At 44.1% G+C, this 11,638-nt stretch overlaps 1 protein-coding gene across 1 annotated transcript in view; it reads left to right on the top strand.

Moving 5' to 3' along the window:
- Positions 1-5,911: 5,911 nt before the first annotated feature.
- Positions 5,912-11,638, top strand: part of LOC108245506 (axin-2-like) — a 17,363-nt gene continuing 11,636 nt past the window's right edge. The window contains exons 1-3 of the mRNA XM_017432471.3: positions 5,912-6,121; positions 6,822-7,776; positions 10,707-10,847. Of these exons, the coding sequence (XP_017287960.1) occupies positions 6,950-7,776; positions 10,707-10,847 (968 nt within the window). The 5' untranslated portion in view covers positions 5,912-6,121; positions 6,822-6,949. The remainder of the gene's footprint in view (positions 6,122-6,821; positions 7,777-10,706; positions 10,848-11,638) is intronic.

An 11,638-nucleotide genomic window follows, 5' to 3' on the forward strand; every position in this document is an offset into this window, starting at 1 on the left:
TCTTGAACCAAATCACAGACGTCCCCCTGGTTTTGGTAAAAGTCTTTCTTCTTGGGCTGCCTGCTAGCTGTCTCTACTTGTTGCGACCCCGGGTTTGATACTTCCTGCGTCTCCATCTTTCAGCACTTATGGTGAAAACACGGCGCCGCACAGAAAGCTGCTGCCGTAAAGCATGTCGATATATCGTTATATCGCCCAGCACTACCTTGAAGGAATGCATATTACCTGCTGCCTTTTAGACTAAGATCCTCTCATGTTAAGAACCTTAAAAATAATGTTACCTGTGGAGGAAGCTCAGCTACTACCATGTTAAATTTTAGCACAATATCTTTAAAATTGACTGAGTTACTGCCATTTTTGGATTGGGTAATCTTGATTAGTTGTGGTGGCCATCTTGAATTGGATTGACTACAAAAGGTAATCAGTTGTAGATGTACATCCAGTGATTATTTCCTGAAAGTTTCATTTTAAAATCTGTCCAGTGCTTGATGAGATACTACTCCAAATAGTTAATGGCAAAGTTTTAAATGAAGAGCTTGAGAAGTTTGTTAGTGCTCAGAATATGTCGTGGGGATCGGTATCAGCTACTACCACACCAAAGTTCAGCTCAATATTTCTAAAACTTATTAAGTTATAACCATTTTTATGTTTTGTAAATTCAGTTGACTGTGGAAGTCTTTTTGAATTGCGTTGACTCCAAATATTAATCAGTTGTAGATTTGCATCCAATGATTAATTTCTGAAAGTTTCATCAAAATCCCTCAAATTAGTTCATGAGATATTTTGCTAACAGACACAACAACACACACTTGAGCAAAAACATTACCGCCTGTTTTTCGGGATGTAAAAAGCCGATTAAAAGCTGGAAAACATCCTAAACAGCTGATAGGCCTGAACTTTATGTGTCATTAAAAGCAAACTGAGCAAATCTTCCTGCCTGTCAGCAAAAATTAAACAGTTTTATTGCACAGCTTAATTTAATTTGAGGCAGGATATCATCTTATATAAGAAAATATCTCTTTTTAAGATTGTCCTGCGTTTCAAATCTTCCATTTTAGAACTCGTCCAGATCTCAGTCCTCCTTTAAGAGCTGACTTTAAAGTTACAGATAACACTGCAGAGAGACGTTTCTCATTTTAATTGGGCATCGCAGATCAGCAGAATTTCCCTTTAGTTTTACACCGTGAGCTGAAACTTCTCTTTGTGCCTTTCAGTCGTCGGTTGCTTTGGTTCCAGTATAACGGCGACTACGACTCACCTCTTCACTTTGGGCACTGTTGCACGTCGCAGACAAAGAAAGCGACACTTTGCCGTTTGCTGTTACGTTAACTTTTACCTTACAGAGCAGCAAATGTTTTCTGAAAAGCAGACGTCAGTCGGGAGGTGGATGGCAGCCAGGTTCCTTCTGGACAGACATGACAAGAAAGGCCTGATATCACACGTGCATTTTAGAAAAACTAAAGTAGAGTTCATTAGAAGTAATAAAGTTGTAGCTTTCCTTGAAGGAATGCATGTCGCCCGCCACCTTTCGTTGCATCCTGTGCTGAGAAGGGATGAAGTTATAGCCACGGCGAGCTAAAATGGGAGTGTTTAACTCAAAGAAAAGCATTAAAACTCATAACATTTATATTTTATTTCATTTCCTCCTTAATATGATGCCCATGGAATAAAAGTAGGTCTGATATTTATATTTTTAGCAATATATTCAGACAAATCAGTTTGGGATCCTGACAGCTTTGGGAAGACCATGGAACTTTTAAAAAGGGGCCATATCTGGCCCATGAGCCACTTGTTGAGGAGCCATGAGTTAGAGCTCAGAGTATGGGTTGAGGATGCGTCTCAGCTACTACCACACCAAACTTGACCCATCTTGAATGGGGTTAAGTCCAAAGGTTAATCAGTTGTAGATGTTTAACCAATGAGTTTTAATAAATCCGTCCACTGTTTCATGAGCTGTTTTGCTAACAGTACAGATAAACACACGCAGACAGACGTCGTCGCTTCACAGAAATGTAAAAAAATAGAAAAGTGCATCAAGTGTTTCTGCATGGAGGTGGGAAAATCAGCCACTGGAGCAGTTTCCACTTCAGTAATCAACAGCTTTAAACATGTAGCCAAGATCTGAACGAGCAGACAAAGACTCAGACACGAGTTTCGGTCCACATGGGAGTTGCTGAGCCTAATGCTTATTTCTCCATTTCTTTCTAACTCGACATGAATTAATCACCACTTAGTGACCTCAGAGAAGTTGGATTTCATTAGCTGTCTTGTCCTGTACCATCATGAGAGTTTTGTGAATTTGAATCCACTGACTTATATAATTATATCCTCCTTTAAAGTTGATTTTCAACATCAAAGGGACAATGCAGGCTTTGAAGCAGCATGGGATTGGATCACTGTCTAACCCACTCTTTAAGATTCTGTCACAATGACATTAGGGAAGTCATGTGAATTAAAAGACCAGAGAACAGCTCTTTGCCTTTGCTCTGTGTCCAATTTCAATCAAAATGTCATGCTGTGCCATTTCCCCTGAATGTGGAACTGGCAAGTGTGTTCCACTCACATCTTTGTGGCTAAAATCCTGTGACTAATATGTAAATTATTTGACAGTTACACTCCATGGGATTGTCAAACCGGGCCTATAACTTAAAGAATATGTTTTTAAATCATCGGGAAATTTGTTTGAAGTTGAACACTGTCACTCCACTTTTCTCTTATCAATCTGCTGTTTGAGGGGAATGTCAAAAGAAAACTCTCTTTAAACTGGAATCCAGGACAAAAACAACTTAGGAGTGTCTTAAAGGGATATTCCGGCCATTTTTTAAATGTTGTTCTGTAGAAACGTTGTAAAGAATTAACGTTTTATCTGTTGTAAAAGGCTTTCTGAACTGCCTCAGTTTGAAGACCAAAGTAGATTTCTGCCATCTTAAAGCAGCTCCAATTCAAAAACTTTAGAGCGGTTTATTCTTGTTATTTACAAGCACAAATTACCACAGCAGCAGCTAGCTGTACCACTTCTGGTGCAACAGGGGGTGAAATCCAGCAGGAATTTAATTACATTTCTGCCAAAATGACCACATGATGTGAAACTGACAGTAAAATAAAGGTTTGACTAAAAACCTTTGCATCAACAACAAGGAAATTTTGAAGACTAGATTATTTTAAGAACCTTAAACTCAAACCATATTGATGATATTAACAACTAATGTGGACCCATTTAATCGGGTCAACTTCAAGTGAATTGCTCCCCTTTTAAAACAACTGCAAAAAGGTTGCATCGGTTCATGCAAACGCCATTATTTAAACCTATTTATACGGCTGTTAGTTTTGTAATCTTCTCGGATTCGACCCCAGTTTGCACCAGAAGAGGTTCAACTGCTGCAGCCGTCTGTGTTTGTAGATAATCACAGAATTATATCTAAATGTTTCTGGAGCTGTTTTGAACTGAATCTGGACTTGTTTTTGTTGTCTAGCGCCTCAAGACGACCTTTTGTTGTGAATTGGTGTGATGCATTTCTCCAATAGAGGCCGTTTAAAAAGCTACTCTAGCTACAAATAAGACATTATTTCTTCATCGTTCTCCTACAGAATCCCACTTCAAAATGGCTGGAAAATCCTTTTATTTAAAGAAGACCAGAGAACGCTTAAAGGTCCTCATTGCAATGTTATGAACATCGGTCAAACTTTTATTTTTTACAAAGTAACAAACAAAATCTGCACCATATTTCTCACATTGATGGTTAATATGTCCTTTAATGAAAGGGCTGATGAAAACCACGTGTGTCTGTTAACCTACCAAAACAGCCGAAGGGACTGACATTAGGTCAGCAATGGCATCGTCCACGGAGGAGCCGTTTGGAACAGAGAACTCTGACAGTTTTGATGCGCTGATTTGTGTTTTTGCTCACATTTGTTGAGTAAGAATGCATATAAAAGGATTGGGCTTTGTACCGCCAACGGATGGACCATCCTCGGCTCACTTCCTGTCCTTTTACCCCAGGGGGAGGGACAAACTCAGACAATTTACCCTTTAAGGATGATGCTACAAAAGAACTAAAGTTTAACTATTTATTCTAATAAGGCAGAGAATTAATACAGAACCAGCGCTGGGACTTCTGTAGACAACATCTACAGGATGAAGCCGGAAGCAGAAGCCCCGAAGAAAGGAAGTGTCTGCTGGTAGATCCTAGGCTCCGCCCACTCCAGAGGACCAGACCACTTCCTTCATAGTTGTCTATATGTAGCCAGAGATGGCTTTAACTGTTTCAATCAGGTGTTTCATTGGGTGTAGTGTAACTTAATCTGTGAGCGTGCAGCAACAAAAAACTATTCACGACACGGCAAGGGCTTGATCCAGCCGATAAAGGTGGTTGAGCAACTGGTTTCCCTCCATTTCTCTTTTAATACTTACCTTTATTTTAGCACCTATCCAACATTTCTGTCTGAATGCCAAGCTCCGTCTTTATGGCGCTCCACCTCCCTTAATGATCTCCAATATTTATTTTTAGTTGATTTACTCAATCTTTCTATTTTCCTTGGCGTTTTTCTTCCACTCTTGTCCGATTCCACTTTATTTATTTACCAATACAGACTACGGGCAATCACGTGACTCAAGCTTCCACACGTTTTTTGGCAGATTCAGCAGAGTGCTTTGTTTACATTGAGCGCAGACCCACATTTCAGAATCACATTCGATATATCTGGAAACCTACTGGAATAAACGTTACCAAGCTGCACTATTTCATAGAGTTCAGGATAACCTTTTTTTTGTGCCTGATTTCATACTTTGCAATGATTTGATTCTTCATAACAAAACCACATTTCAGAATGACTTGGATCTGCCTTTAATTAGGAAGCATGAATAGAGAAAGTTTAAAAAGTCTCTTTTTCTGCGGGATAAATGCGCTTCCCCTCGGTTGCAGAGCACAATAAAGCCTCGGCTGTCACTGGAGGAGGTCAGAGGCAGCAAAAGTGTTGCTTTTGTTTGCTTTGTGTTCCTGTTGTAACAGACGGACAGTGAGAAGAATGGTGTTGGCGGCGGCAGATCACTTACTTCTGACGCTTCAAAGCCTCGGGGAGTTGGCTCGAGATGGCTCGTCTTTGATAAGGTCCTGACAAACTACCAAACCCAGCCCGCGCTGAAAAAAGTTCGCTAACCCTCTATGAACGGTTTAACTGTAAACTTTGCGAATAAAGACTCGTAGGACTGACGATCCGGGGCCATTTTCGCCACGGTTGTGACTCTCGGGGTTTTATTTGGAAGAGGTTTTTTTATGTATCTTCCGGGACCAGGCCAGCGGCTCCTCACTTTGAAGTCCACAGTTAAACCTTTAGCCCAGTTGGTGGAGCAACAGCCGGGAGCGTTTCAACCGCCTGCCATGACTTCTTGAAACACTACCTGCCGAGAAAAGTCAAGAAAGACGGCTGCTTTCTTTATTTTTTTATTTTTATTTGCGTCTGGATAAAATGAATCGGCCATAATGTGTGAGGGCAGGACAGGGAGCAGAGCCCGGGCTGGTCTGTTGTTGGACTCCTTGACGTTTCCGAACATGGACGGTAAGTTGTTCCTCAGCGGCCCCCTCTCTCGGTCGCTTTGATGTGCTGCCGCCGCGCTTTGAAGTGGAGAAAATGCGGGCTGTGTTTCTTGTTTGTGGGCGAGGAATACGGTGCGATAGATAAGAAGCTTATGTGTGTGTGTGTGTGTCAGAGAGAGAGAGAGAGAGGGAGAACGTGAATGTATGAATGTGTAGCCCAGATAAAAACCGAATATTTGTCGGGAGGTGCTTCTTTTGGCTGGCTAAAAAGTGATGTTTTCTTCAGTGAACCCCCTCCACTCCTCCTCCTCCTCTTCCTCCTCCTTCAGATTTTGACACCCCTATAGTCTCGGAGCCTGCCTCCTCTGAGGTCAGTTGTTGAATGGGACAGAGTACATGAAACTACCGAGCTCGTGGTGCGGCGAACAGCGCGCGCATGTGGCGCGGAACGACCTCCAAGTGTAGTCCGTGTTTGCTTCGCGCTGCGCGGGACTCGGGACGGTTTTCGGACGCGATTTAGGAAAGAAATGGAGTAAAAAGATCAACTTTTTAACGGGTTTTAATCTGGTCGGATCTGCTCTGAGATGGTATGTGGCTTCAGACTTTTTAAACGTATTTTTTTTACATGTTTTGGTGAGTTGGAGTGCCTCCTGAAGCGCTTCTCTTGGGTTGTTCTTGTGAAAATGCTGCTGTTTCTTTACTTTCTGCGATTCTAATCTGCCGAGTCTTTGTAGCTCAGACACGTCCCGGACTGTGCTGTAAAAAAAAGATTGTTGTAATCACCATCTTTGACCGATAAACCCCGGTCCATTCACGGATGTCCGACAACCTGCTCCCGCGGGGCTTTTTGTAGTGGGGATGTGCGCGTGTGTGGAGATATCTAAATGTGTGTGTGTGTGATGCAGAGATTCATTTGGAATTAATTGGAGTTGAAGCCTGTGACATGGACTCGTTAGGAAAACACGTGTAAGCCACAGTTATGCCGTTTTTAAGAGTATGTGAGGTGATTCTTCCTGTAAAATGGTTTTGATGTGGCACATCAATGCGCGCGGAGAATGTGGGCTGCAGTTGATCTCTCATTTAGGTTATAAATAGATAAATGAAGCGAAAAAAAAGCCTTTCATTTTTCCTTTCTCTGTGAACCAGGCGAGTTTCTCCCTCTCTCTCCCCCTCTCTCTGTCTCTGTGTCTCTTTTTCATTTTTTCTGAAAGGGACTGTTTACTTGATGTCTTTTCTTTGAAGTTCAGCAGGATCTGGCTTTGATTAGATCAATACTTTGTGTTTCAGAGTTGAAGAGGAGCTGAGAAGCTCCCCCGCTGCTTTTAGAGAGTGAGGAGGATTTGGCTGCAGCTCGGCGGCTCTCTCATACACACACACCCGGAGCTGGAGCCGGAGCTGGGGCTGGAGCCGGAGCCATGAGCAGGGCGCTCACGGAGCTCAGCAGCGGCAGCGGCAGCTTCCGAGAGGATGCTCCTCGGCCCCCGGTGCCGGGGGAGGAGGGAGAGGCGTCATGCTACAACCCGGCCAGAGCTGGCAAAATGAGAGCCCAGAGCAAGGTTAAAGAGATCCCCGCAGCCGGCTCCACGCCGCGGAGGAACGAGGATGGACTCGGGGAGCCGGAGGGCAGCGCGTCTCCGGACTCCCCCCTGGCCCGGTGGACGAAGTCCCTGCATTTCCTCCTGGGCGACCAGGACGGCGCTCACCTGTTCAGGACCTTCCTGGAGCGGGAGAACTGCGTGGACACGTTGGACTTTTGGTTCGCCTGCAACGGCTTCAGGCAGATGGACCTGAAGGATTCCAAAACGCTGCGAGTTGCCAAAGTTATCTTCAAGCGGTACGTGGAGAACAACAGCGTGGTCGCCAAGCAGCTGAAGCCGGCCACCAAGACCTTCTTACGGGATGGTATCAAGAAGCAACAGATAGACTCGGACATGTTCGACCAGGCGCAGACGGAGATTCAGTCCCACATGGAGGACAATTCCTACCAGATGTTCCTGACCTCTGACATATACCTCGAATATGTGCGCACCGGCTGCGAGAACGCCGCCTACATGAACCACAGCGGGCTGGGCAGCCTGAAGCTGATGTGTGGTTACCTTCCTCCTCTCATGGAAGAAGAGGAGTGGACTTGTAACGACCTGAAGACCAAGGGCTTAGGGTCTGTGGTCGGACTGTCTGCTAAGAACCTGAGGGCGTCTGCGACCATCCGGACAGCAGCTGAGGTTCTGGAGCAGAGCTGCAGGTAAGAGCAGCACCTTTCTGCACATCTGGTAGGACCGCAGCCATCACTCCCCTCATTAAAGTGCCTGAATATGAAGCAGTTATTTCTGGGGGAGAGAGAGAGCTAAAGCCACATGATCAAAGGCTCTCAGAGGAACATATTTGTGCCCTCCTGCCTGCAGTTAGTCAAGAGGTTCGGAGGGGTGGAGAGGCGGGGTGGGTACAAACCATCAACTCATCTGAGGGTTCCTTTTAAGTAAATAGTGTCTTGCAGGCAGCCCTCTGCTGGTTCGCTCAAGTTTCCTGTGCTTTGAAACCCTTCCTCTGGTTCAGGAATGAATTCAGACACCAAATCTCAGGACTGCTCCACCGATCATCAATCAGTGTGACGCTGTTGTTCTGCTGGAACCTTTACAGTTCCTTTTCTCTGTCACCAAAATGTCTCAGTTTAACCAGAGTTTAACAAAAAGACTCCGGGCGTCAGATTCCTGGTGGAGATGTTCTTCTTGGTCTGAGATGAAAGCGGAGCTGTTTGTGGAAAGCATTTGCTTTTATCTTAAGAAGTCTTCCCACACATTGTCCAACAGCTGAACTCTTTTCAGGCCAGGAACATTTTCTCAAACTGGATTGTATGCATGAGCCCGCATCAAAGGAAATCTGAAGTTCTTTTTTTTATCCTCACATCTGGTTGCAGTTATTACTTAGAGGTTTGAAAATGCCTTGATTCTTTTGTGTAGTAAGAAAGGGTTTTTTTTTTTTTTTACTTTTTTGTCAAGTTATCTAGAAATTTAAGAGGCGTTTTTGGTCAAATTGCCTCTAATATGACTTTTTAAATAAAAGTGTATAACAGATTCAGTTTTATAGTAGAGGTTATGGGTTGGAAGTATTATTTAAACCCCTCCCCTGGGAATTTTAGTTCATATCAGAGAACTTTATTTGTCCTTAAGATGTAATTATAACACGTATATAATTATAGAAGTGGAACAGTGAGGTGTGGGACATATAATGCTAAAAGAAGAAGTAAATTTGGATATGTTGGTAGTAGACGTAAGATGGTACAGTTGCTCGTTTGCTTAGAAGTGGTCGTGTTGAGTCAAGAACCAATAAGCGCAGGGCTTGTTGACACGAGGGCATGTTCTGCTTTCCTGGTGTGATCCCCTGCATTCTTGTTTTTCTTTAAAAGAGGAGGGAGAGAGCCCCTTCCCTCACCCACGCTCCCCCCTCTCCCACTGCCCCTCACCATCACTGTGGGTCAACCAATTTCCATCTCAAACATGTGGAACTAATTTTGCCACTGCACAGATTTTGTCCACCCCCCCCCAACCAAACGTTTTACTTTCTGAGAGACCTCCAGCACTCAAACTCCAAAGTGGAAGAAAAACACAACAACAAAACATCCTCGGCTCAGTTCCGCGGCTTCGACCACAGATCCTGCTCCGCCATGGATTGTGCGCGTCAGTGTTTTCCTTTCTCTTTCTTCTCCTGTCCTCCGCTTTTATCTCTTCTCTGTGAGAGAAAAATCTGTCTGACAGAAACTAAGCATGCTTTGGTGGGAGACAGAGAAGACAAGAGGAGGGGAAAAACAGGAAGGAGGGGAGTAGGGGGGGGTCATGAAAGAAAGAAAAGAGATGGGGAACGAGTGAGGGGGTGCAGTGAGCCCAGCTGTGCTAAATACCTGACTCTTTGCGTGGACCCTCCAAAGGTCAGACTTGAGCTTGGGGCCTACGGCTTTAGTCATGCTGGGGTTCTCCTCAGCACTCCCGGCTGAAGGCATTCTCATAAAGAAAGGGGCCCTCCTTTCCCCTTTTCCCCTCTCTCTTCTTCTCACTCCCTCTCTAAAGCTCAAGTCCCCCCCTCCTGCTTCCTCATCCACCCCTTCAACTCCTGGAACAGGAATGCAACACAGCAGGACAGAGAGCGAAAAAGACAGAGAGACTTTAGAAAAGAAACCAGGGGAGAGTTGGTGAGGGAGGGATCCCAGACTGTGATAGGAAGGAGAAATGAAAGTGGGAGTGCTGGGAAGACAAAACTTTAATACGTCTTGTTTAGGTGCTGCCACTAATGACTAATTTTAGTTTTGATTAATCTAAGCAACTCATTTTCCCCTGCTACCATGGACAAAAAAGATCCCAATCTTCTCTTTAAGCATTTTACTTCAAATAAATATTGTTTAAAACAACATAAGCTGAGGGGAAACAATTCTGCAAGGGAGATAAAGCTTGACGGGAGAGCACATCTTGATACAACAGCCCATGGTTCTGGTTTTTAAGGTTTATTCAGTAGAAAATGTGGCAGGTAGACAACCTGACTAACCTCAGAGTTCATTTAGCAGCTAAAAACAACTTGGTTTCCTTTTGCCGTCTCAGACATCGTCTGCATCGCTCTTCTGCTGCACAGAGCGTAAAACACACCGTTGGCCTTTTTGAAAACTTTTGTGACCGTCTCGGCTCTGCTTTTCCTCCATGATGGTTTGAAAGTGAAACCGTTGCTCGGACGGAACCGGCAGGAACTCGACTGACGTACGCAGCACAGACTAGTGGCATGGAGAGAAACTGTTCTTACTTGGTACTGGAATGTTTAGGAAAATTAAAAGAAGTCAAGTAAAACCACTGAAGTATTGACTTCATTGATTACGCTGAATAATGGCAGCAGCCCCAGACAAAAACAGGCTGCAGAGATGACAGAAGAGATGCTTTTGTTTCATCTTGTTTGTTAGAAAGAAATTATACAAATAAAAATAAAAACAAGATAAGGTTTAGCTCCATCTATAACACCGTTGTCACATTCCTCAGACCCCCCACAAACCCTCACAGATGTTAGTTAATTACAAAAAACTCCAACTAAACAAACTCTTAAGTTGTTTACTTTTTAAACAAACTGTGTCGGTTTCTCCACTTCACACCTTCATCTGAAGGGACGTCACATTAAAACCTGTTTTCCCGTCTTTCCCAGGTCTCACCGCCGAGGAGACCCCATCAGCCCCTACTTCGTCAACTCTGGCTACATCTTTGCCCCCGCCACCAGTGCCAATGACAGCGAGATCTCCAGCGACGCCACGACAGATGACTCCATGTCGATGACAGACAGCAGCGTGTAAGTTTTTTCTTTTTTTATCTGACTCAGAAAGCCGGTTGGTCAGAATAAACCAGGTGCCTTTAAAAAAAGAACTTGATTTCCGTGAAGCTCACCGCAGCCAAAGCTTTTATTATTTCCATCGTATCTGAGCGAGCCTCGGCCAGATTTCAGTCAACACCTTTCCAGGAAAACGTCTAGGGGTGTGAAGAAAAATATTTGGCCTTGTAACTCAACAGGCTGAGCTTTTCTCGGGGCCAAGGGACTGCATGTTGAGAAATAATGGCATGTAATGTATTTTAATTATCCTCTCCGATTGACTCTAGGTAATTCTGCTAATGTGTAGTTGTTGCTGAAGGCCTCCAGGGAGATAACTCTGGGAAAGTCATTACGTCTGAAGACCTTTTGAAGTTTATTCTGATGTGTTGCAGGCTGGAGAGAAAAGAGGAAAAAATAAGAACATCTTGATGTGGGTGGGGGCGTTGTCTCGTTTTCCTCAAAGTTGATATGTATCCATCCCACCCACCCTTCTGCCACAACAGACTTGTTTTTTTTTTTTTTTTTTTTTTGTATTATCTAATCGCTTTTTCCCTTTGAAGAACTGGAGGAGTGGGGTGGGGGAGGGAAATAGCCATTCGGGCCTCAAGACAAACTCATTGAAAAATGTTGGCACCAAATGAAAGAAGGCTTACTCACATGGTGGGTCGGTTTCCTGCCACTGGCCTCTGCGGCGTGCTGAGATCATGTGTCTGTGAGGCTTTCACAGGGGTTACTCATTTCTAAACCCTGGGACAAAACATAAGGAACCCCCC

Source organism: Kryptolebias marmoratus, linkage group LG3 (assembly GCF_001649575.2).
Source record: "Kryptolebias marmoratus isolate JLee-2015 linkage group LG3, ASM164957v2, whole genome shotgun sequence".
NCBI classification, from domain to species: domain Eukaryota; kingdom Metazoa; phylum Chordata; class Actinopteri; order Cyprinodontiformes; family Rivulidae; genus Kryptolebias; species Kryptolebias marmoratus.